At 45.0% G+C, this 27,080-nt stretch overlaps 1 protein-coding gene across 1 annotated transcript in view; it reads right to left on the reverse strand.

Annotated features, from left to right (window-relative positions):
- Positions 1-27,080, reverse strand: part of LOC308159557 (adenylate cyclase type 3-like) — a 62,257-nt gene that overhangs the window by 4,921 nt on the left and 30,256 nt on the right. Inside the window, exons 13-16 of the mRNA XM_080533370.1 lie at positions 25,243-25,517; positions 24,826-24,907; positions 23,166-23,324; positions 22,878-23,024 (exon numbers count right to left, since the gene is read on the reverse strand). Coding sequence (XP_080389496.1) covers positions 22,878-23,024; positions 23,166-23,324; positions 24,826-24,907; positions 25,243-25,517 — 663 coding nt within the window. The remainder of the gene's footprint in view (positions 1-22,877; positions 23,025-23,165; positions 23,325-24,825; positions 24,908-25,242; positions 25,518-27,080) is intronic.

A 27,080-nucleotide genomic window follows, 5' to 3' on the forward strand; every position in this document is an offset into this window, starting at 1 on the left:
ACAATTCAAACGTGTCCGGATAGGGGAGAGGACAGGGAATCTGAAACCATTTGAATGGTGTCGATACGACACTCCTATCACGATCGACACAGCTAGAAGCGAATTCCCGGGAAGAACTTGTCTCTCCCCCCGCTGTCAACAGGAGTTTCATCCACCAGGAAGCGGTGGTGCGCGCAGCAGCGGGGGGGGGGGGGAGACCCGTCACTTACGGCCGAATATCTCCGAGTCACAATGGGTTAGAATTCCAAACTAAAATTCTCCATGACCAGAATAGCATGCTGAACACACTTTGAATGGAGTCTTAGGCCCAATCCCGATTCTCTTTTTTACCACTTCGGCTCGTTTTGGAGTCACTCGTTTTGGAGCCATAGCCGTAGTGGTTCCCCGGGGGAAATGGGACAACCCTAATACGTCATCCGTAGTGTAATGAATGGGTTAATTCATAGTCAGGACAGCGCATGCACCTTAGAGAGAGTTCATGATATACCAGTAGGTGACTGACAGGTGTCGAGAGAACCGAAGTAAACTGGTTATACCTTTGTTGAACCCAGACTAAAGTGTCTTATTATTCTATGTCCAAGTGACATTACAGTAGTATCGTAGAAAAGCATTGACGCTCGCGATTCATTCACAACTTGAATGAACTTGAACGCTATCAATCGATCAAACAAGTCATCAAATAAAAAAGAACAATGCTTCATTATCAGACCATGACAGAATAAGCTCTAACCTGTATGAAACCTGTGCTCCTACCCTGCCAGTCTGTACTGATTTAGGACAACAGTGCAACAACTTCGAGGCTGAACTTTAGTTACATTTACGGCGTCATATGCCATCAAAGGGAAACATGGAAAAATGCATGACTTACAGATTTAATTTTATGACGTTACGAAATCCGATGTGACAGGAACGCTGGAGAAACAGCCGCTGTCCACTGCATTAGTTAACTACATATATAATAGTACATAATAACAACTGCTCGGATTAGATTGCCGGTTGTTTTGGTATAATAACAACTATAGCGTCATATACCACCAAGGGGGGGAAATTCGCGCCTATCATGCTGTCAAACACCACAGGTAATAATTTATTTCTAAATAAACATGATTGTACATCTCTGAAATGGAAATCGCGCTGTGCTTGACACTTCCAGCCTGTGCTTGACACTTCCAGCCTGTGACAAACGCGCAGATATGAGTGCTCCGGTCTTTCCTGCTGGCTCCGGTGTCCTGAGCGCGCTGGACTGTGAAACTTTCTATGTTAAGCATGTTGTTATGCTTGTTATAAAGAAAAGGTCTATAATCAGGGGTGCACATAACTTTTTGGGGCCAGTGCTCAGAGGAGCACCTAGGGATGCTGCTTGGTGCTCCCCGAGCTCGCGAGTCACGACCCGTCCCACAGGATGGATGAAAAAGGGATACATGGATAACTTATATTAGCAAAACGACATTTATTCATAAATAAAGATGAACGAACAAATGATTGTGTGCAAAACAAAATAAACAAATGCAAAATCAAATGACTGCTCTTTAAGCATGAAAGTCTGTCAGACTCCTTTAAACACAATGAAATCAACTGACATCTCTTTAAGCACTGCTCTGTTCTGTAAACACTGAAATCAACTTTTCAACAAAAAGTTACAGCCTAAGCATTTACTTATGCTACAAGCTTAATCATCATCATCACTGCTCTCTTGACTGCTGTAAGTTATCACTGTCCTCAATTTCAACCATGGTAGAGGATGTTGTAGGCCATCACTTTAAATAGCTCGTTATTTTGATTGTGCAACAAAGTCTTTTTTTTCTTCTTTTTTCTAATAGAATTCCCAACCATATTCCCTGGGTCAGGGGTCTAGGTGCGATAATGAAGCTGTAAAACAAACGTCTGAACGTTTGAAAGCTTCAGAGAAAAGAAACGTGTCCCTTGGTGTTGTTTTTCCTTTTAGCGACGAGTCGTTCGGGACTGAATTTTCACGTGTCGGCGAGATAACCGTGCGATACGCGATACGCGGAATGAAAGTACGAGTTACGATACTTTCCGAATGTTTTCGTGGTCGTCGTGATGGATTACTCGTCGCGCCTTCGGCTGAGGGGACGGCAAATAGTTACTTAGTGGGGCTTCTTGGACCCAGCTGTTGGTGCGCAAAAGCGCCTTCATGGAGCTGATCTGCCGCGCAGCATGCATTTTGGCGACGCATGCGCACTGGCGCACCAGTTATGTGCACCCCTGTCTATAATGCATTGAAATAACATTAAATTATATAACCCATCAACAATATTACATAATAACAACTGCTCGGATAGGATTGCGGGTTGTTTTGGTTTAATACTTGCCATAGCTGTAAATAAAACATGGAAATATGTCATGCACGTCTATCATGCACACATCAGCCTAACGTTAGATAGATAACTTCACATTAAATATGTCTATCATCCGCTGTCAAACGCCAAAGGTAATCTTTTATTTCTAAATAGGAATGTACAAGGACATGTACAAGGACCCCAATTGAAATAAGCCAGTGGCTTTCTTGGGTTTTTATCCTGTTAGTTGACCTTGTATGTAATATGTACTTTCATGTACCTACTCCTGCAAATCTTCTAATAAAGTTTTCAATCAATCAATCAAAACATCTCCATGTGAATCGCGCTCCTTATATTATTATATAACATATTATATTATGGGAAGGCTGTGCTTGACGTTTCCATGGGGCTCTCCTGCATAGGCACAATAGCGGCATAATAGCGATCTTTTTTTGTTATGCTTGTTGTAAAGAAAAGGTCTATGATGCATTGAAATTACATTAAACTAAGATAATACGATGGTTATCATATTTTTTCAAGTCTTTAATTACAAGTAATTCCAGAAAAAGTAAATGACATTTCAGGCTCGTATTACGTATTACGAGAGCGAAAAGAACATTTCTGTAGATGTTTCGCAATGCATGCCGGAAGGGAGTCTCATGGCTCCGAATCGAACGAGGGTCAAGATTTGCTCCAAACGGAGCCATGCTAACCCTAACCCTAAATGAGTAATGAATTGGGACGCCACTACGGCTACACGTGAATGCGCAAAACGGAGATTAGAGGTGAAAACGGAGCCGGAGTGGTGAATTGGGATTCACCCTTAGTCATGTACCGTTAACGAGATAGAATAAGAAAAGCATATTTTTCTATGCCGCTATGAGTACACTGACCAACGCGACGCGGTCCGCGTAGAACTAGAACGTAGAACTATAAACGTGGAGACCCCTTAGGTAGGCTACGTAGCGTAAATTTGACGCAGAAGCTTGTGCTCTCTTTTCTCTTAAACCTGCATCTAGAGAAACTGGGCAATCTAGAGCAGTTCAGGACCTTTGTTTTTCCCTCGGTCCAGTGCTCTGAAACTAGACCAGACCAGACCAGTTCGTGCCTTTTGTGTTCCTTTCCCCCCTTTGTGTATGTAGGAGAAAGTGGGGGTCGATTCCCCCCTAACCTCTTCTCAATTTGCATCACAGCCATTCCCCTCCTCATACAGGAAATGCCTGTGATTGGCCTGTACCTTACCTGAGGGTGTGACTGTAACCTGTGTATAACAATTTCAAGCCTTCTCTGTTCAGGACGTTTTTGAGGAGTTTGACTATCAGACATCTGGTCTGTTTGTGCTTGTAAACTGTTCTCCTTTTGCAAAAGTTTATTTAAATACCTTTTCCTATGCAATTTGAAATGAAGCAGGCTGCCTTTAGATTTCATATTTAAATAATTCTATAACATTACTCGAACAAAGCTTTGTACATCACACAAGCACCTCTGACCTGTGCGTCAATCATTCCGCAAACGTGGGTTGAGGGTTGTAGTCTGAGTGGAGACATACGGACGCAAGACAGAATTTATTGACAGAGACAGATATTGATATAGAACATGCAAAGATCATAGTCGTAGATCCATAATTGCAACACATAGACTAACAAGATGGATACACATACATACAAAAAAAAAACACGCATATACCAGGCCCACATATACATACAGTACATAGACTGTGTGAGTGATATTGAGAGAGTGCCAGAGATTGAGTGAACTTGTGCAGAGTGAGGGTGAGTGAGATCAAGAGGGAGTCAGGGAGAATGGAGGCAGAACGAAAACGAGCAAGATCTTATGTGTGGGAGCACCCAGTAGTTCCCAGTAAAGTCAAGTGCATGATCTGTGCTCAAGAGTTGGCTTATAATACCAACCCGTCTTTGATGCTGCGCCAATCTCAGAGAGAAGCACCCTGAGACTACACCTGATGCACCCAACATGGTTGGTGCTGGTGCCAGGCAAGGTACGTGAAATGTAGGCTATACATTTGCAGGAATGACTCATAGAGCTTGGAATGGAGGTACATTGAAACATAATAATGTATTTAAGATCTGCAATAACATAACTACCTGCGCAGGATTGCATGCATACCAGGCAGCTAAAGGGACAGCCCCTGCCTACCTGAAGGAAATGGTAACCCCCCAAACCCCTGCCCGCTCACTCCGCTCCTCCACCTCGGCTGGCCGACTGGCCCCACCTCCTCTACACAGCAGTCGGGCTGCCCGATCACGTCTCTTCACAACACTGGCTCCCCGCTGGTGGAATGAGCTCCCCACGGCTGTCAGAACGGCAGAGTCACTACCCATCTTCCGTCGTAGACTGAAGACCCATCTCTTCAGGTTACATCTTAACTGCTCCTCCTGAGACATCTTCTGACCCTCACCACTACGTCTCCTAAAGACACCCGGTTTCCCCTCTACTGTGTCCCTAAGAACTTCTATTGCCCCCCTTGTACTGTTTCTCAGTTTCTCCAGTAATATAAAAAATAAAAAATAAATAAAAAGGTTTTAGTAGAAGGCGATAATTCATAGCTTTCATGTGACGTCACAGCATAGTGGAAACGCCCACCTGACGGGCAAAAGGCACTTTTTGCGGGCAAAACCCACGGGCAAAACCCACTTTTTGCGGGTTAATAACTTTGATTTCACGTGGGTTAGGAAAATAATTCCAACGTGTCCGGATAGAGTAGAAGACAGGGAATCCAACACTATTTGAATGGAGTCGATCCTCCACTCCTATCACCGTGGACACAGCAAGGAGCGAATTCCCGGATATAAATATTCCCTCGCCTCGCTGACAGCGGGAGTTGGGAGTTTCGTCCAGCAGCCGGTGAACGCCCGGTTGATCGAGTTTCATATTAAAAGTATATCTTCTCGGGGTGTCAGCGCGGTGGTTAAGGGCTCAAAATGACCGTATACTGATGGTGAATTTAGCAATAATAGTCTTATGTTTGTACCACCTCCATAACCGGTGTTATTCACGGGAAAAGCCGGTCAAGGAGGCACCCTTTGCAGGTCAATAACTTTGATTCTCCGGGGGTTAGGAAAATAATTCCAACGTGTCCGGATAGAGTAGAAGACAGGGAATCCAACACTATTTGAATGGTGTCAATCCTCCACTCCTATCACCGTCGTGTATCTTGATAGTTCTTCATGAGTGAGGTGGTCTAAATAGTAGGCAGCCATGTTGAGCAATGTTGCTATGATACTTTTTGCCCGTCAGGTTGGTGGTTGCTAGGGAAGAAACCACATGACTGAAAGCTATGAATAGGGAGATGGTTTTTCCTTCTATCAGCGGCCCCGGGCCCGAGCTAGAGTACTCTTCCTGCAACGAATGGTGGACTGCTGATTCACATGCTTAGTATTCAAATGTATTGATTGTAAGTCGCTTTGGAATAAGGCGTCTGCTAAATGCCAAAAATGTAAAATGTAAATGTAAATGGATTCTTCAGACTCCGCACAGGCAGCTGAACTGCTCACAGTGGATAAACTCTCCCCACAGTCCTGCGACTCATCACAGCCTACAGTAAAGGGCCCTCCAAACTCATCACAGCTGGCTGAAATGCGCGCTGCAGATGACCTCTCAGTCTCCCCATGCTCTGAACTGCGCTCCAGTCGCCAGGGCAAAACTAATCATTAGCCAACTCGTTGAACCCCCACTAAGGTGACGGCCCAGCCCCTTTTCTTTCCCCCCACCCTCCCTCCCTGCCCCCGACCCCCCAAACCAGTCAACCCCAAACTCCCAGAGACACTCATCCACTGAGTCCACTGAGCTCTCCTTCCACCAACTCACGCCGTTCCTGCCTTTCTCAGCTAGGTTAGAGAAAAGGGTGAAGACAGGAGTAGAGCTCACCCCGAAAGCTGCTCCATCTCAGGCAACTCTCCATTCTACAACACCTGGCCCCACACTCCCTGTGACGCCAACCTCATCAACAATGCCAGCCTCATCAACAATACCCATCGCCCTACCCCGCCACAGGATGCTATCTACAACACCCATCCCCATCCCCTGGATGACACCCATAATCAGTTGATGCTCTAAGAGTCCCTGCTTCCATAGAGTTGATACCATTGACATTCCTGATATAAAGCTGGGACTCTAAATGTTTGCTATCCCTGTTCATGAATGAATGAATGAATGGTCTTTATTGTCATTAATACAGTACAGGTACCATACAACAACATTTAGGAGGGGGGGCTCCCCTGGTGCTTGGAAAAAATACTAAAAACAAGAAGGGAAAAGAGCTGGTTTACATAAATAAAGGCTATGTACACTATCCACTATACTATACTACTATACTATACAATAAAACACTGTGCTGTATGCTATGGTATAAATATCCTAACATTTCCTATATCTGAACCTTTTGTACACAAGGGTTCATATCAGTAACAGAACAGTTAATTGCAAGTCTGAATGCTTTATACACCCCTCAAATTTAATTTCTGTACCCTGCCACACAGCCCACACAGAAACCAAACACAAAACCACTCAAGCTAGCACTTTTCAATGCCAGATCCTTAGCTAATAAGTCTCTCTTAATCAACGACTTGATTAGCTAGAACTAGATTTCTTATTTATCACTGAGACCTGGTTAGATTAAGATAACAAGACACCAATTCTTATTGAGTCAGCACCCCCCAATTTTAGAACCTTAGATGTCGTTAGATCCCACAAAAAAGGTGGTGGAATCGCCTCTTTCTTCCGAGACAGTTTTAACTGCAAACAGACATCCTTCAGGGAATTTTTATCATTTGAATATCTTTCAGTTGTTTTTAAATGTTCCACTCAAATTATTTTTATAATTGTATACAGACCACCCCAATACTCTACTAGCTTCTTTAATGAACTTACAGAGCTTCTCTCCATCATTACTACTGAATTTAATGGTCTGATCATTGCTGGTGATTTCAATATTCATGTAGATAACTCAGAGGACAACAAAGCCAAAGAACTCTCTGTTCTGTTAGATGTTTTTGAACTTCAACAACATGTGAACCTCCCTACTCATAATCGAGGTCACACTCTGGACCTTATCATCACCAAAGGCCTAGATATTTCAAATGTTGTTGTAACTGACATTGCCCTGTCTGACCACTGTTGCATATTCTTTGACGTATCTATCTTTCCTGTTATTCAAACTATGTCTAAAACTATTTCCAAACGATATATCAATGAAAAGACCAGTGCACTTTTCACACAGGCCTTTTCGATAGCCCCCCCCCCCCCCCCCAACTTCTATTCCAACCTCAGTAAATGACCTTCTACACGATTTCAACTTAAAAATCACAAAAAACATTGATGATATTGCACCCATTAGATCCAAATGCATCTCTGGTAAGCAAAAAGCTCCCTGGAGAACTGCCCCACCCGTAAAGACCCAAAAAAGAGAATGTCGTAAAGCAGAGCGCAGATGGAGAAAAACAAACCTTCAAGTCCACTATGATAAGAGATGAAAGAGAATCTTCAAAACTATAACTTAGAAATAAGAAGCGCCAGGCAATCATTTTTCTCTAAGATCATAAACAATAACATCAATAATGCCCGCATCCTTTTCAGAACTGTTGACAGACTAACAAATCCCCCAACACCCATTGCTCAGGAATTTCACTCAACTAGTAAATGCAATGAGCTTGCATCCTTTTTTAACAATAAAATAGAAACCATTAGACAAGGCATTAGGTCTTCTGTGTCAGGCATGAAAAACATGTCCCCATTAATAACCCCAAATAGGGTGGACATAACAACCATGTCACAATTTAACACCATTGATTACAAGACCCTAGATAAAATCATGTCACGTCTTAAACCATCCACCTGTGCTCTTGATGTCCTGCCAACAAGCTTTTTTAAAAACATGTTTAGCTGCATGGCAGGCGAACTAATACAAATAATTAACACCTCCCTTTCATTAGGGGAATCTTCCCTGAAGCCCTGAAAACTGCAGTTATTAAGCCTCTACTAAAAAAGAACGGCATAGACCCATTTGTACTAAACAACTACAGACCCATATCAAACCTTCCCTGTACAGGAAAAAATATTGAAATGGTTGCCCACGAACAACTTCGCAATTATTTGACCCTAAATGATCTCTTTGATGACTTTCAATCAGGCTTTTGCCCCCTACATAGCACTGAAACGGCCCTTATTAAGGTCCTTAATGACATTCGCGTAAACACAGACTCCGGAAAAATCTCAGTTTTGGTACTACTAGATCTTAGTGCTGCCTTTGACACTGTAGACCAGGGGTCGGCAATTAGGTTTGGCCTCGGGCCACATTTTTTTTGAGCCACTAGATGGCGGGCCCGAACATAATCAAAGGCTAATTTAAGTAATTGATTGTTTAAAAATGTGACACGTTCTAATGCTTTGACTTTTCTTTCGACTGTACACATCGCTAGTCAACTAACAGCTTGTTTTGTGAACCTGCTAACAATGTAAAGTAGTGTTCTAGTTAACTAGGTAGCTGTCCAATCCATTATGTTGCAGTATTTTGGCTTGACTAGCGAGTTTGTGTTGTGATTCTCAACAACGTTGAAACGTAGTTTCACACTTTTCCATATTTTTGAATAATAAATGTGTGGACTGACGATGTAGCGTAGCCTAACTTATTCTAATAATTATGTAACATAGTTTCATTCTGATAATTATTCCCCCCTCCTCCCAGACAAGGTCACATTATTATTATTGGATTGGTTGTTTGCGTGCCGGGTGAAGTTAGCCAAACATTTAACATGCTAGCAAGAGAAACATAATGTCACTCTCCAAAGGTCTAAAGAGGAAAGTTGACGGTGGCATTTAAAGAGGAATGGACAGCGAACTATATGTCCATCCTACCTGGTTTCATCAATGCAAAGCCGTTGTGAGAGACATTTTCCGTGCTCACAATGTTCCCTTTCTATACATGCGAGTCGTCCTTTTCGTCAATGAATGCGATAAAGACGCACGAGAGGAATCGATGGATGCATAAACATACAAATAAACTGCCTGCGGATTAAAGTGACGTCAATATCACCAGATATCAAGCAAATACTGACCGATGGGAGATGCTTTTTGTTTGCGCCGATTTTGTTTTCAATGTTTTTCAGAAAATTAAACAGAATTTGCGTTGTTACTGTTCATATGTGTGTTGCAGTCACATATACGTAAACATTACGTTTGAATGGCTTACTGAGCTCGTGTTATTTTGTTCAAACCACACACGGTATGTCGGCTATTTCAGCACCATGACGCGTTGTCCACCTGCTTATGATTCACTCTGAGGGGTTCAGCGTCAGTGCGCTTCGGTGCACCTTGCTGCCTGATTGTCTGTCCCTGTGTCATTCACTCTCAACATGGATAAAAGTACAATAAGCATTATTCAGGTGGAGTTCGATTCTCTATTCGGACATTATAGGCGCTATATGTGGGACTGTCGGTCCGATATTATTATTTAAAAAAAAAAAAAAAAAAAAAGTGGATTCTCAAAATAATCTGCTGGGCCAAATATTATTGGTGACGGGCCAGCAATGGCCCACGGGCCGCCTATTGCCGACCCCTGCTGTAGACCATGACATTCTAATAGATAGACTAAAAACCTGGGTAGGACTTTCGGGAACTGCCCTAAACTGGTTTAGATCCTACCTACAGGACAGAAGCTACTATGTCTCCATTGGCAACTTTGTATCTATTAAAATGACATGTGGGGTTCCCCAAGGGTCAATCCTTGGCCCCCTTCTATTCAATCTCTACATGCTTCCATTGGGACACATCATAAAAAAGAACAAAATTGCCTACCACAACTATGCTGATGACACTCAAATCTACATAGCCCTCTCACCGAACGACTATAGTCCGATTGACAATCTCTGTAATTGCATTGAGCAAATAAACGCCTGGATGACACAAAACTTCCTCCAACTAAACAAGGACAAAACAGAGATAATTGTATTCGGTGCACCTGACAAAAGATCGAAAGTCAGTGCAAAACTTGATTCTCTCTCTATTAAAACTAAAAAACTGGTCAGAAATCTTGGTGTGAATCTAAACTTCAACAGCCACATAAACTCTAACTAAATCAGCCTACTATCACCTGAAAAACATAACAAGAATGAGAGGTTTCATGTCCAAGCAAGACCTTGAAAAACTCATCCATGCATTTGTTTCGAGTAGACTTGATTATTGTAATGGTCTACTAACAGGCCTATCTAAAGGAGCTGTTCGTAAATTGCAGTTCATCCAAAACGCCGCTGCTAGCGTCCTAACAAAAACAAAGAAGTTTGAACACATTACACCAATCCTGAGATCCCTGCACTGGCTACCAGTCTCTCAGAGAATTGAATTCAAAATCCTCCTAATTACATACAAATCACAAAATGGTCTTGGACCAAAATACATATCAGATCTCCTCCCACCCTATATTCCCGCAAGGTCCCTAAGGTCAGCTGAGACAAATCAGCTAATAATTCCAAGAGTAAAAACAAAACACGGTGCAGCAGCTTTCAGTCACGCTGCTGCATGCTCCCGGAACAAACTCCCTGAAGAAATCAAACAGGCCCAAACCCTTAAAATATTTAAATCTAAGCTAAAAACCTTCATGTTTTGCACCAGTTATGATTAAACAGAAACACTTCTATCAATGTATTTTTTCCATTAACTATTGTCTTATTAAATGTTTTATCTATTTACTTCTTATATTTGCTTTTATTCATTGTAATCTTTATTTTCTTATGCTCCTCTTGCTGTATTTTTAAATAATGCATGTAAAGCACTTTGAATTGCCCCTGTTGTATGAAATGTGCTATACAAATAAACTTGCCTTGCCTTGCCTATTTATGTGGTTTTATTTTAAAGGGCGGAAAGCAGAGCTGGATGAGTCTCTACTGGACATTAGGGGTGTAAGATCCGTACGGATCACAATGTAGAGTTGCCATGAAAAGATGGACACGACAGTTGTGTGCTTTTGTTTTACTCTAAAGCGCAATGATAGGTTAATAATGCGCAAAAACCTAACAAACAGTTGTTTACTCACTACACGTGAAGCTGGCAATCCACAACAACAAGTGTATCATGGCGAGCGCTAGTAACATTGGCTGTGGAGAAGAACTCGAAAGGCCTCCCTCGTCATTAAAATCCCATGTATAGTGGGGCGGCTAAATGCGTTGTTATAGGAAAATCGTTCACAAGTGGATAAAAGCATCACAATTGGTACAAATGCTCCTTGGGTATTGCTCTTTTGATAAAAACCCGTTAGCCACGCAAAAATCAAGATGACTGCCACTTTTTCTAAGATGGCCACCATTTTTGGCCTGGAAATACTCTTTTGGGGACAACTTTTAGAATTGTCCAATATTAATGATCTTACTATCAAACCATACCTTTGTTTACCACAGAGAAGCCAGATTTATAACTCTGGAGAGGCCAAGAAGTTTCCTTCTACCATATTCCATCTGTCTACTTTGAGTGCGCTTAGCTACTCCTACTTCTGTTTGTTCTTTAACCCTCTTCCCCTCTATTGACTAATATCACAATGTGCTTTCTCCCTATTCTTGTTCTTCTGACACTCAGGAGGACACATAGACACTACATCCCCTCTCGCAATCCTTCCAATCTCATTTATCCACCTTCTTCTACTGTCCATGACTTCATCGCCGCGGGCGGTCTCTGGAACTGCCAGTCAGCGGTCCGGAAAGCAGAGGCTATCTCAGCTTATGCGTCGTAGCCCTCTCTGACGCCTACTCCTTTTCTCATTCCCCTAGACCCTCTGGTCGAGGGCGAGGCACAGGACTCCTCATCTCGCCTAAGTGGTCACATACTGTCCTTCCCCTGTCACACCTGTCAATATCCTCCTTCTAATTCCATGCTGTTCTCCTCCCCTGTCAAATTTCACATTGTTTTCATCTATCGCCCCCCAGGCCAGCTTGGTGACTTCCTAGGCGAGATGGGTGGCCTTCTCAGCTCCTTCCCTGATGATGGCACCGCACCTGTACTACTAGGTGACTTCAACTTCCAATCAGAGAAGCTTCTCTCACCTGGAGTAATTGGCCTTCCCCTCTCCTTCGGCCTTACCCTGTCCACCTCTCCTCCGACTCATAAGGCAGGCAATCAGCTCGACCTTGTCTTCACCAGATCCTCCCACACTTCCAACCTTACTGTTACCCCTCTTCCAGTTTCTGATCATCACTTTATATCCTTCTCCCTTCCCCTCAAAACCACCTCTTCCCTGTCAGCCTCTTTAGACCCTCTCATCGCAACCTACGTACCCTGTCCCCCACCACCCTCTCTTCTTCTGTCTTATCCTCCCTACCCTCTGTTGAATCCTTCTCCCTTCTATCCACTGATGCAGCATCCTCCACCCTCCTGTCCACTCTCACCCCATCCTTCGACGCCCTCTTTCCACTAAACTTGAAGCCAGCTCGATCCTCTCCTCGGGCTGCCTGGCTCTCTGAAACACTACATGCTTGTAGACTAGAGCTCAGGGCAGCTGAGAGGAAATGGATAAAAACTGGCCTCTGATGACCTTAACCTCTATCACTCTCTCCTCTCCAACTACGCCTCCTCTGCATCAGCTGCTAAAGCATCCTACTATCATTCCAAAATACATTCTTCTACCTCTAATCCTAGAAAACTGTTCTCCACTTTCTCCACACTCCTTAATCCACCTCCTCCCCCACCTCCTTCCTCCCTGTCTGCCGATGACTTTGTCACCTACTTTGGGAAAAAAGGTGGACGACCTTATCATCTTTTCCCCCCCTCTCCCCTGATGAGATTCTCACACCACATGCCCTCTCGATCCCATCCCCTCCCCTTTTCCCCAATCCATTTCCTCCGACATCCTTCCTTACCTTACCACCTATCCACAGGATCTGTCCCAGCGGCCTTCAAAATAGCCAGAGTCAAGCCGCTCCTCAAGAAACCTTCCCTTGACTCATCATCTGTCCACAACTACAGACCGGTATCCCTTCTCTCCTTCCCTTCCAAAACCCTTGAACGCATCTAAACAACTGACTGACTATCTCCAGAAGATGGAAAATTTAGACCCCCACCAATCCGGCTTCAAGGCTGGGCACTCCACTGAGACTGCTCTCCTTGTTGTTACGGAAGCCCTCCACTCTGCTCAAGCTTCCTCCCTCTCCTCCGTTCTCATTCTCCTGGACCTGTCTGCTGCCTTCGACACAGTCAACCACCAGATCCTTCTCTCCATCGTCTCAGAACTGGGCATCTCTGGCACCGCACACTCCTGGTTTTCTTCCTACCTGGCGGGTCGCTCCTACCAGGTGACTTGGAGAGAAACGCTGATTCTAAAAAGGATTTCTGATGAATTTGAGTTTTCCATAGTTAAAAACCTGTAATTCGACACCAGAATCATCCAAATCTGTGTTGACAACAAGATTTTATGGTAAAAATGGCAGCCATTTTGAAATGTGCGTGGCTAACAGGTTTTTTCCAAAGAATGACCGAAGAGGTACACACAGTAACATTTTGGTGCTTTTATCCGAAGTGAACGATTTTTACCTTATCTGCTACACTAGTATGGGAGCACTTTGGCCTCTCTGTCAATTATAACAATGACGGAAGAAGGGTGGTCGATAAAATAGTTACGGTGTGTAAGCGCTGTGCAACGAGAAAGTCGTACGAGCATGGCCACACATTTGACGCGACATCACCCTGGTGTGTTGATGGGAGGCACGAAAAAGGCAGCTCGACAACTTCTGATAATGTAGGCATATTTTTCATACCATGTTTAAAGGAACGTTTTACTTTATTATTTAGTTAAAAGTGGCATAAAACATGTTTATTCGTCTGCTTTAAAGAGCCCAGTGATTCACTGCTGCAACCAGGCGCCTCCCTCTCTCCTATTGCACTTCATTTAAGTTGAATGTGTATTTCAGTATAATATGTAATGTTTGAGTGTAGAATATGTTAGATATATATTTGACCGGTTTTGACATCTTGAATGTAGTTTTTTTGTTTTTACAGAATTCAAGGAAAAAGCAGGTTTTCTATATATATGTTACGGTACGTGGGAATACAGTACATGTGGGAAAACTAGGGTTAGGGTTAGGTGCTAGGAGTAGGGTTAGACATGCCAGCATATACCAAGTCACCCTAGCACCTAACCCTAACCCTAATTTTCCTACATGTACCGTATTCACACATGTACCGTAACATATGTATATATATTTGTAAAAAATGTTTTGTGTTCATCCAAAAAATTATCCGATCCGTAACTCAGAAACCCGCGACACGATCTGATCCGTGAGTTAGGTGATCCGTTACACCCCTACTGGACATGATTATCAAGGACTCCCAGCCATTTTCAGTGGTGACGGATGAAGGATTTAAAGGGTTTGTCCAGAAACTCGACCCTACCTACATCCCCACAAGATAGGCGCTGAAAATTAAGTTGGCCTCCAGATATGAGAAGGCCAAGGCCGAGGTGTCCCGTGCCCAATCAGTCAGTTTGACATCGGACATGTGGACTTCGATGAATATGGACGCCTATCTTGCCGTCACCTGCCACTTCATGGCTGGTGATGACTGCAAGCTCTCCACCGTGCTACTGGGGGTGGCCAAATTCCCTCAAACGCACACAGCAGAGCATATAAAGGAGGCCAAGAGTGTTCTGCTGGGAGAATGGGGCCTGAAGGACAAAGTTCACTGCCTCATCACTGACAACGCCTCCAACATGATTCTGTGTGCAAAGCTGCTGGGAGTACGCCATGTCCCATGTTTCTCTCACAGCCTCAACCTGGTCGTGAAGGCCCTGGACCTCACACCTGAACTGAAAGACATACGCTTGATGTTACAGAGAATGCAGGAGCAGCGCCACTCGGTGGGACCGGCCCTCACCAGACTAAGCACAGACATCCTGCATTGACCAGTGGGCAATTTGATATTATGGCTGAGTGCTTAGAAGTATTAGCACCTTTTAATCAGGAAACGTTAGAGCTGTCTGAGGAGAAGAGGGTGTCAGCCACTGAGAAGAGTCTGAGAAGTGTGGTCAGATGACCAACCCTGCTGCCTCACAGCTGGGGCTGCACCTGCTCCAGCTCCTGATAGCAAGGTGCAGTGCGGAGAACATTGGGGTCCTGGCGATGGCACCGGTGCTGGACCCTCGTTTTAAAACACTGGCATTTGGGAACCCGTCCAATGCTCAGGAGGCAGTGAAGAGGCTGACCGCTGAGTGTGAATCAGGTAATACCCTTCCCTTTGCACTGGATGGATTTAAACAGCAGCACATATTGTATGTCCTGAACAAATTCCTCCCAGAGGACCACAAAGTTAATTGTATATTTCTCTTAGCAGCCAACCTCAGCACAGGAAATGCCTGCCGAAGAGACAGACAACTTTTGGGAGCTTCTGGACACTCAAGTTGGTAGGTTGCAAGACATAGTCAATTGTTGAGGATCACATTAAAAAGCTGACAATTTGACAACTAGGCTAATTGTTGTTGTGTTCCCTGCAGGTGCAGCACATAATGTCCAGGGGCCTCATTTATAAAGCTTGCGTACGCCCAATTTTGGGATATATAATGGCCTGAAACTGTGCACACCTGATCCATGCGTACGCATAGAAACTGGAGAAATGTCAACTCCGCTGGCAGAAGGATGAAACAGGAGAAACGCTTTGAAATTGATACAATTTACAGCAAAATAAATCAAAATATTACAAAGAATATATGTGCACACTGCACATATCTTATTCTGCCTTGTCCTGTAGCCATCACAATGTACATATATCTTTACTGTACGTATAATATTGATATTCATGCAAATATATATACTTTTTATATTCATATTCATTGCACACGCGAGGCTGGACAAGTTGAGCACCTGATTCACTGTTCCCGAGTGCTCAGTGCGTAATGTCCCGATAAATCCAATGATTGCAATCTCCATACATTGAAGAACATGAACAAGCCCACTGTAGACAATTGACTATCATCCCCAAGCACACCCCATGTATACGGACTACAAATATCTTAAGCGCACAGCCACTTTATTACTGAACTATCTATTATTACTAGTTGCAACACCAGTGTATCTTGTCTTACCTGCAATATTGTAATATTGTCACCTTTATCTTGTATTATGCCTATTGCCTTATGTCTTGTGCTGCAATGTCAGGAACCGAAGCCTAAGAATGTTATTCTCTTACGAGTAATGTAACTTAACAATAAACTTGAAACATTCATGGCTTTTCTACAATGCACTGATGATCATGAAATGCATCTGGTTAGATGACAAACTGCATTTCCTTGTCTTGGTAGCCTACTTGTCAATGACTTGGCTTGAACCGAATCTACTAATCTAAAAGAAAAAAAATATGATTTAAGATAATAAATACAAAGGGAGATATCTGTTTTTGCAAAACAACCTCTCAAATGTTGTACAGTTATATTTAATTGAATCTGTAATTATAAGTATTAACCAATACTTGGATGTTATGACTATCATAAATAATAAGGTAAACAGTAGGACGAATCACGTTTAAACTGATTCCGTTGTTGATGTCGTGCCAGCAGATGACATATGTCGTTCAGATGTGTATCTTTACATATCAGAAATGGACACAACATTTGCATTTATTTATTTATTAATATATTTATTTATTATAGTCTAATAGACACACCAACATTTAAGACTGCATATATGGCCACATACACATTGACACAGTTTGTCACAGCATCTTTATTGACCAAGACATCACAGATGACGGTGGGGTTATTGTATTTTGCCCCAAATTCCTGACTTGAATAAAGCCCAATTTATACTTCTGCGTTGAATTTACGCGCGGCTACGCCGTAGCCTACGCAAGGGCTCTCCCAATTTATAGTTCTGCGTTGGTCAGTCTGCGTCACCCTGCAATTACACTGTCACATCGCTAGTTGGCCGTGTGTTTTCTATGCTCCTGTGCTGTGCTTCTTCCGGTTAGGGTAGGTACTACCAGTCAGTCAGGTCCCTGGCTAACAAGATGGACGAATTGAGACTACAGGTCGTCACAAATAACATCGTGGGAGATAGCTGTGTGATTATTCTCACTGAAACCTGGCTAAATGACACTATCCTGGACTCCGCGGTTAGCCTGGAAGGGAGATCCCTTCACCGGGCAGATCGGACTTTGCTTAGTGGAAAGACCCGCGGAGGTGGGCTCATTATATCTACGAAGGATAGCTGGTGCTTAAACACGAAAACTGTAAGTAGCCACTGTTCCCCAAACCTGGAATACTTGACTGTTAAATGCCGACCCACTTACCTCCCGAGGGAATTCAATGCAGTGTATATTACAAGCATTTACATTGCACCAAATGCAGATGGTAGCTTAGCATTGGCGCGGCTATATGACGTCATCAGTGGTCAACAGAGCGCGGACCCACAGGCAGTCCACATTATCGCCGGAGATTTTAATCATGCCGACCTGAAGGCAGTACTACCCAAGTTCTATCAGCATGTTAAATGTGCAACAAGAGGAGAAAAAACACTGGATAAGGTATACACCAACATCAAGCGTGCTTACAAGGCTAGACCGCTAGCTCATCTAGGCATGTCTGACCATGTGTCAATCCTCCTGATCCCAGCCTACACTACCATGAGGAAAAGTGCTCCCATCACCACTAAGACTGTCAGAACCTGGCCAGAAGGGTCCGCTCCACTGCAGATCTGCCTAAATGACACCTCATGGCAGGAATATGAGCATGAGGACCTGGAACAGTTCACGTCGTCGGTTCTGAACCACATAGTGAACTGCACCAACTCAGTCACCGTGGACAAACGGGTCCGGGTCTACCCCAACACGAAGCCATGGATGACTGGGAAGGTCCAAAAACTGATCAATGAGAGGGACAACGCCTTCTTCGCAGGGAAGGGCACACTGCTGTACAGCACCACCAGGGCTAACCTAAAGCGCGGCATCCGAGAGGCCAAGGCAGACCACAGAGAGAAGATTGAGGAATGCTTCCTGAGCAACGACTCCAGGCGGATGTGGCAGGGGGTTCAGCACATGACAAACTTCAGAGCCAACAGGCTCACAGCCGCAGAGGACGACCCCCTGCTGGCGGAAAAGCTGAACTCCTTCTACGCCCGGTTCGACGAGGGGCGAACGGAGGTAACCACAACACAAACACCACTCTCTCCAGCTCTCAGCAGCCTCACCCTCACAGAGCATGAAGTGAGACCCGTGCTGAAGGCGGTGGACCCCAGGAAAGCCTCGGGGCCGGATGGCGTCCTGGGACGGGTGCTGAGGGACTGCGCCGACCAGCTGGCCGGGGTTTTCAACAACATCTTCAACCAGTCCCTGTCCCAGGCCACCATCCCACCCTGCCTGAAAACCTCAACTATCATCCCAGTCCCGAAGAAAAGCACGGTGAGCTGCCTAAACGACTACCGCCCGGTGGCACTCACACCAATCATCATGAAGTGCTTCGAGAAACTAGTCCGGGCCCACATACTCACACGCCTCCCGCCCAACCTGGATCCATACCAGTTCGCCTACAGAGCCCACAGGTCCACAGAGGACGCCATCGCGACGACTCTCCACTCCACTCTATCCCACCTGGAGAGGGGAAACAGCTACGCGAGACTGCTCTTTGTGGACTTCAGCTCTGCCTTCAACACCATCCTTCCAGACAGGCTAGTGACCAAACTACTAGACCTGGGACTATCACACTCTATATGTGCATGGATCAAGGACTTCCTGTCCGACCGCCCCCAGAGGGTGCGGGTGGGCTCCCACACCTCCACAGCCCTCAGACTCAGCACTGGGTCCCCCCAGGGCTGCGTGCTAAGCCCCATCCTCTACAACCTCTACACCTACGACTTCACCCCCGTCCACCCCAGCAACTCCATCGTAAAGTTTGCAGATGACACCACCGTGGTGGGCTGCATCTTGGGGGGGGGACGAGGCGGCGTACAGGGATGAGGTAGAGCAGCTGAGCAAGCTGTGCAAGGTTAACAACCTTACTTACTTACTTACGCCTATCGCTCCTTTTGGAGGAGCATAGGCCGTCGACAACAGTTCGCCAGGGTCCTCTGTCCTGTGCTTTGCTTTCCAGCTGTTTCCATGTTAGTCCACTCTGTGTGATGTCTGTCTCCAAGTCCCTGCGCCAGGTGTTCTTGGGCCGGCCTCTCTTCCTTTTGCCTTGGGGGTTCCATCTAAGGGCCTGTCTGGTGGTGCTGGTGTTTGGTTTGCGTAGTGTGTGGCCGATCCATCCCCACCTTCTTCTCTTGATTTGTTCTTCCACTGGTTGTTCGCCCGTTCTCTGCCAGAGATCGTTGTTACTGATGGTATCTGGCCAGTGGATGTTCAGGATCCGCCTCAGGCATCTGTTGATGAATGACTGCACTCTAGTCATTGTGATCTTGGTTGTCCTCCACGTCTCTGATCCGTATAGGAGTACTGGCTTGATGTTGGATTTGAAGAGTCTGATCTTTGTCCGCTGACTGATTACCTTGGAGCTCCAGATGTTCTTTAGTTGGATGTATGAGGCCCTTGCCTTGCTGATTCTTGCTCTGACATCTGCCTCCGTGCCACCCTTCTTGTCTATGATGCTACCTAGGTAGGTTAACAACCTGCTGCTGAACAAGTCAAAGACCCAGGAAATCATCGTGGACTTCAGGAGGAAAAAGTCTGAGGTCCAGCCCCTGCTCATCGACGGAGAAAGCGTGGAGAGAGTCTCAGCCCTCCGATTCCTGGGGGTGCACATACAGGATGACCTGTCCTGGAAGAACAACACAGCAGCCACCATCAAGAAGGCACAACAGCGGCTCTACTTCCTGAGAGTCCTCAGGAAGGAACACAACAAGCAGGAGATACTGGTGGCCTTCTATCGCGGCGGAGTGGAGAGCATCCTCACCTACGGCATCTGCAACTGGTTCTCCAGCTGCCATCCAGGCCCTGAACACAGCAAAGACCTAGGTTCTGGGCCCTGGACAGTCTGGACGGATTGATGGCAGCTGCTGGATTGAAAAAATCAGGTGTAGTGCTGAGGCACAAATATGTACATTTCAAGCCTGCAAACTGCGACACTTGAATGTGCAATAACACTATGTGCAATATGACAACCCTAGTCGTCTATCTGTACAGTATAGTATAGTGGATAGTGTACATAGACTTTATTTATGTAAACCAGCTCCTTTCCCTTCTTGTTTTTTTAGTTTTTTTTTTCTTTCCTAGCACCAGGGGAGCCACCCCTCCTAAATGTCGTTGTTTGGTACCTGTACTATAGCAATGACAATAAAGACCATTCATTCATTCATTCATACTAGAGTTTTCTTCCCTCTGCTATCGCTATCTGTGTGATAATGGTGACTGAAATGGAGCGGGCCATAATGGAGTTGGAGCTTATACAGTGGGGCAAAAAAGTATTTAGTCAGCCACCAATTGTGCAAGTTCTCCCACTTAAAAAGATGAGAGGCCTGTAATTTTCATCATACGTATACCTCAACTATGAGAGACAAAATGAGAAAAAAAAATCCAGAACATCACATTGTCTGATTTTTAAAGAATTTATTTGCAAATGATGGTGGAAAATAAGTATTTGGTCAATAACAAAAGTTCATCTCAATACTTTGTTATATGCCCTTTGTTGGCAATGACAGAGGTCAAACGTTTTCTGTAAGTCTTCACATGGTTTTCACACACTGTTGCTGGTATTTTGGCCCATTCCTCCATGCAGATCTCCTCTAGAGCAGTGATGTTTTGGGGCTGTCGCTGGGCAACACAGACTTTCAACTCCCTCCAAAGATTTTCTATGGGGTTGAGATCCGGAGACTGGCTAGGCCACTCCAGGACCTTGAAATGCTTCTTACGAAGCCACTCCTTCGCTGCCCGGGCGGTGTGTTTGGGATCATTGTCATGCTGAAAGACCCAGCCACGTTTCATCTTCAATGCCCTTGCTGATGGAAGGAGGTTTTCACTCAAAATCTCACGATACATGGCCCCATTCATTCTTTCCTTTACACGGATCAGTCGTCCTGGTCCCTTTGCAGAAAAACAGCCCCAAAGCATTATGTTTCCACCCCCATGCTTCACAGTAGGTATGGTGTTCTTTGGATGCAACTCAGCATGCTTTCTCCTCCAAACACAACGAGTTGAGTTTTTACCAAAAAGTTTTATTTTGGTTTCATCTGACCATATGACATTCTCCCAATCCTCTTCTGGATCATCCAAATGCTCTCTAGTAAACTTCAGACGGGCCTGACTTAAGCAGGGGGACACGTCTGGCACTGCAGGATTTGAGTCCCTGGCAGCGTAGTGTGTTACTGATGGTAGCCTTTGTTACTTTGGTCCCAGCTCTCTGCAGGTCATTCACTAGGTGTGGTTCTGGGATTTTTGCTCACCGTTCTTGTGATCATTTTGACCCCACGGGGTGAGATCTTGCGTGGAGCCCCAGATCGAGGGAGATTATCAGTGGTCTTGTATGTCTTCCATTTTCTAATAATTGCTCCCACAGTTGATTTCTTCACACCAAGCTGCTTACCTATTGCAGATTCAGTCTTTGTTTCTGGTGTCCTTTGACAGCTCTTTGGTCTTGGCCATAGTGGAGTTTGGAGTGTGACTGTTTGAGGTTGTGGACAGGTGTCTTTTATACTGATAACAAGTTCAAACAGGTGCCATTAATACAGGTAACGAGTGGAGGACAGAGGAGCCTCAGAAGAAGTTACAGGTCTGTGAGAGCCAGAAATCTTGCTTGTTTGTAGGTGACCAAATACCTATTCTACTGAGGAATTTACCAATTAATTCATTAAAAATCCTACAATGTGATTTCTGGATTCTTTCCACAGGCCTCTCTCATCTTTTTAAGTGGGAGAACTTGCACAATTGGTGGCTGACTAAATACTTTTTTGCCCCACTGTATATACTGAACTATACGAAGAGGAGTCGTACAAATGTACGTATTTGTGGATCTCCTCTGCAAGTCTCTCTTCCACTTGATCCATGTTTCAAATATGGCGGTCTAGCAGCGGATGAGAAGCGGAAGAAAGAAGTCGGAATCATGTGACGCTACCAAGCGGACCAATCACAATTCTTACGGTCTGCGTAGGTGTGCCGCGTAGTTACATTTTGTGCGCGAAGGTACGGCGTAGGCTACGGCGTAGATTTTACGCAGAAGTATAAATTGGGCTTTAGTCGATACAGCCGCCATACCATGACCTGACCAGCAGATGTCATTATGGAGCTGCTGTATCAACTGCATCGATAGATCTACACTTTTTCCGGCACAGTTGTGTTGAATGTGTCAATGCATCGAAAGCCTTGTTTCCCCCATCACTAATTTCAGGTGCCTAGCACCTGTAAAGAGGGGGTGGGATTATTATTTTGGATTATCACTTTTATTTGGTGCCACTGTTAGTCCTCTCTGTTCCCTGTGTTGCTTTATCAATAAATATTCATTTATTGCAATTTTGGGTTTCCTGGTTTTTGTGTGACTGCACCCTCACTGGTCCCATTCTGTTGCTTTATGTTGCGCCCTGCTACCCTGAGTCACCAGGGGGCGTAACACACACACACACACACACACACACACACAAACACACACACAAGCTCTGGGAGGTGACTCACGCTGTCAAAGTCAGAGATGATCTCGTTGAGGATCCTCAGACACTCGATGCCTCCGTTGTTGATGCCCTCCTCCGTGTAGAAGTCGGAGAAGTTGGGGATGGAGGCGAACATCACGCCTATCTCATCATAGGCCTGGCTGTACAACTCCTACATTAGAAGAAAAAGTTTAAATGTATTTCCTTTTATTGGTTCGTTTATACTTTTAACATGTCCTTAATTCTCTCGCTCTAATGACTTCAAGAGAGAGCCTTTTCACTTTCTCTATCTCTCACTTTTTCTCTCTCTCACCTCATCCCTCTTTTTGGAGCCCAGGAAGTGTTTGGCTACATGTTCAGGCAGCATGTTGGTGACCAGCGCTTCGTTGCAACGCCTCATCTCAAACACCTTCTCCTTCTGGTCATGCACCTCCATCTTCCACAGGAACAGCCTCCGGGACTGCCTCTCCACCTACGTGTGTGTGTGTGTGTGTGTGTGTGTGTGTGTGTGTGTGACAAAGTGAGAGAGAGGTGGTGACAAAGAATTATGATGATAATAATAATAACTAATAATAACTTTTATTAGCTAATTAATTAATTAAAATCACCAGGCTGACTAGGAGTGGTGTGTGTGGTGGATGTGGTGTGGATGTGGTGGATGTGGTGTGGATGTGGTGGATGTGGTGTGGATGTGGTGGATGTGGTGTGGATGTGGTGGAGGGGGTGGATGTGGTGTTGATGTGGTGGATGTGGTGTGGATGTGGTGTAGATGTGGTGTAGAGGTGGTGTAGATGTGTAGATGTGGTGTAGATGTGTAGATGTGGTGTAGATGTGTAGAGGTGGTGTAGATGTGTAGATGTGGTGTAGATGTGGAGTGGATGTGTAGAGGTGGTGTAGATGTGTAGATGTGGTGTAGATGTGTAGATGTGTAGAGGTGGTGTAGATGTGGTGTAGAGGTGGTGTAGATGTGTAGATGTGGTGTAGATGTGGTGTAGATGTGGTGTAGATGTGTATATGTGGTGTAGAGGTGGTGTAGATATGTGTAGATGTGGTGTAGATGTGGTGTAGATGTGGTGTAGATGTGTATATGTGGTGTAGAGGTGGTGTAGATATGTGTAGATGTGGTGTAGAGGTGGTGTAGATGTGTAGATGTGGTGTAGAGGTGGTGTAGATGTGGTGTAGATGTGTAGAGGTGGTGTAGATGTGGTGTAGAGGTGGTGTAGATGTGTAGATGTGGTGTAGATGTGGTGTAGATGTGTAGATGTGGTGTAGAGGTGGTGTAGAGGTGGTGTAGATGTGGTGTAGATGTGGTGTAGAGGTGGTGTAGAGGTGGTGTAGATGTGGTGTAGAGGTGGTGTAGAGGTGGTGTAGATGTGGTGTAGATGTGTAGATGTGGTGTAGAGGTGGTGTAGAGGTGGTGTAGATGTGTAGGTGTAGAGATGGTGTAGAGGTGGTGTAGATGTGTAGGTGTAGAGGTGGTGTAGAGGTGGTGTAGATGTGTAGGTGTAGAGGTGGTGTAGAGGTGGTGTAGATGTGTAGGTGTAGAGGTGGTGTAGAGGTGGTGTAGATGTGTAGGTGTAGAGGTGGTGTAGATGTGTAGGTGTAGAGGTGGTGTAGAGGTGGTGTAGATGTGTAGGTGTAGAGGTGGTGTAGATGTGTAGTTGTAGAGGTGGTGTAGATGTGTAGGTGTAGAGGTGGTGTAGATGTGTAGGTGTAAAGGTGGTGTAGAGGTGGTGTAAAGGTGGTGTAGATGTGTAGGTGTAGAGGTGGTGTAGATGTGGTGGATATGGTGTGGGTGTGGCTGATGTGCTGGATGTGGTGTGGATGTGGTGGATGTGGTGCGGGTGTGGTGGATGTGGTGCGGATGTGGTGTATGTGGTGTGGGTGTAGGAGGAGGTGGATTGTGGGTGAGTGTGGTGGGTGTAGGAGGAGGTGGAGTGTGGGTGTGGATGAGGAAGAGGTGAGACACTCACATGTCTGCCGAAGTAGTAGAAGCTAATCATCATCATAATGATCATCATCGTCATGAGGTACTTAGAGGGAACTATAGACGTCCTGAGGAGAGAGGGGGGAGAGGGGGAGAGAGAGAGAGAGAGAGAGAGGAAGGGAGAGGTAGAGAGATAGATAGAGGTAGAGAGCAAGAGGGGGGGAGGTAGAGAGAGAGAGAGAGGTAGCGAGAGAGAGGGTCATATTGTTGTACATTGATCCTACACATGTAGTCATGCAATGCAACGCCACGATGAGCGGTAAGATCCTGTATCTCGTTGTAGGAGTACCTCGCATGACTCACCCTAACCCTGACCTACACACACCGTCTACAGTAGCCTGGAGCATGACTCACCCTAACCCTGACCTACACACACCGTCTACACGCCTGGAGCGCGTCTCACCTGTAGCCGCTGAACCTGAGGAAGTCGTACAGGTCGTAGATGTCCCTCCAGCTGTAGATGTTGACGGCGCCGGTCGCCACGACGACCAGCAGCATGAGCCCCAGCTTGATCAGGCTGCTGGCCTGCACCAGCATGGTGGTCGCCACCAGCGACAGCACCGCCATGTAGCTGTAGTGTTTGGGGTTCCCCGCGCAACCGCCGCCGTTGCCTAGCGACTCCAGGGTGAGGCCCGCGGTGGTGTTGAGGAGACGGAGGGGCGGCGGGACGCAGCTCAGCTGTGGCGTCAAGGTGAGCAGTGTCAGAGAAAGACATTCGATGTACAGTACACTCACTGGACACTTAATTAGGAACACTATACTAATACTGGGTTGGGCCTCCCTTTGCTCTCAAAACAGCCTCAATTCTTTGTGGCATTAATTCCACAAGATGTTGTAAACATTCCTTTGAGATTCTGGTCCATGATGAAGCAATTCCTGCAAAATCCCCCTAGATTAGGTTTGGGGAGTAAATCTGAGATTAAGGTCATGTTCTCACATGAAAATCTGAATCATGACCCAGAGCAAGTGGATGAGATTGCAACATTGTTGCATAAATTATTTCTCTGATTTGCGTTCTCACAGCCCTTTATGTAAACGAAGTAACATACGTCATCGAAGCAATCAAAGCACGCAATCGAAGCAACAGACGTGGTAGTTGATTGGTCAGAAAAATGTAGAGGGAATTCAACAGAGACACGAATGATGGACCCACAACAACGTATGGCGTTCGCCCTACTGGCGCTTCTTTTTGTTTTTTGTTGCCAGATAATGGCAAATCAAGATCAATACGAGCATGAGCGGGAAATAGATCTTCACCACCAGCACTGTAAAAACAACAACTACGCTTTATTCAGTAGAGTTAGTATTCTGAATTGTTCAGACAGGAACATTTAAATTACTATGAGTGAACGTAAAAATGTACATCAGAGGAATGGAATGGACCCCAATACGTTCTAAACATACAATTGTGAATAAACTGTACATTGCAATTCACAATTCGTTGTTGGCACATCTGGTTCGTTGGTATAACAGCAGCGCATGCGCACAAGGCAGCTCAGACCTCAACGCTTCAAACGTAAAATTCTTATAGGAACGCCCACCTGGCGGGCAAAACAAATCTTTCTTCCGCTGCCTGCCAGCTATTTTATCAGGTTTTTACCAAGTAGTTAGTTGTTTGACAAAATGCTGGATAGTTGCTGTGCAATCGGGTGCACTAACCGACGAGGAGACGACCCTGGGTTGTGCTTCTACAGAATTCCGTCAGAAAAAGAAGAAAAAAAACCCAGAGAGAAGATTGTGGATTTGTGCTAACCCTAACCCAAAATGTGTTCATGGACATTGGCTCTGATTGCGATCTCTTAAGAACAAACTCTTGATTTAATGCTTGTTTGGACAATAACTTGGTTACTTTCTTGATTTTTTTGTTTTGTTTTGTTATCTTGATTTGGCATATTATGTCCACGGTGACATGCTTTTTTGTGTACGGTTGTCATGTCGGCAACATTTTTGTTTGCACTTTGCGAAGTATTTTTTTACATACATTCTGGAGAACCTTTGTGGTAAAGAACAACAATTATTTTGTTTGTTGTTGTCCCCCAGGAGTCTATTTCCCTGCCGTATAATAAAGCACAATGCTAGCTAGTGTTGGGAATTTGTATTAAAATAACTAGAAGTGATAAATCATGTACTATGTGCTCATTTAAATAATATGTGACTGAGGTCAGTTGAGAAAAATGGGAAGGTCACGCAAAGCCAAAAGAGAGGTTCTGCTTTTGAGCGACATGAAGAAGAAACGCTCCT

Source organism: Nansenia antarctica (assembly GCF_963989245.1).
Source record: "Nansenia antarctica genome assembly, chromosome: 6".
NCBI lineage: Eukaryota > Metazoa > Chordata > Actinopteri > Argentiniformes > Microstomatidae > Nansenia > Nansenia antarctica.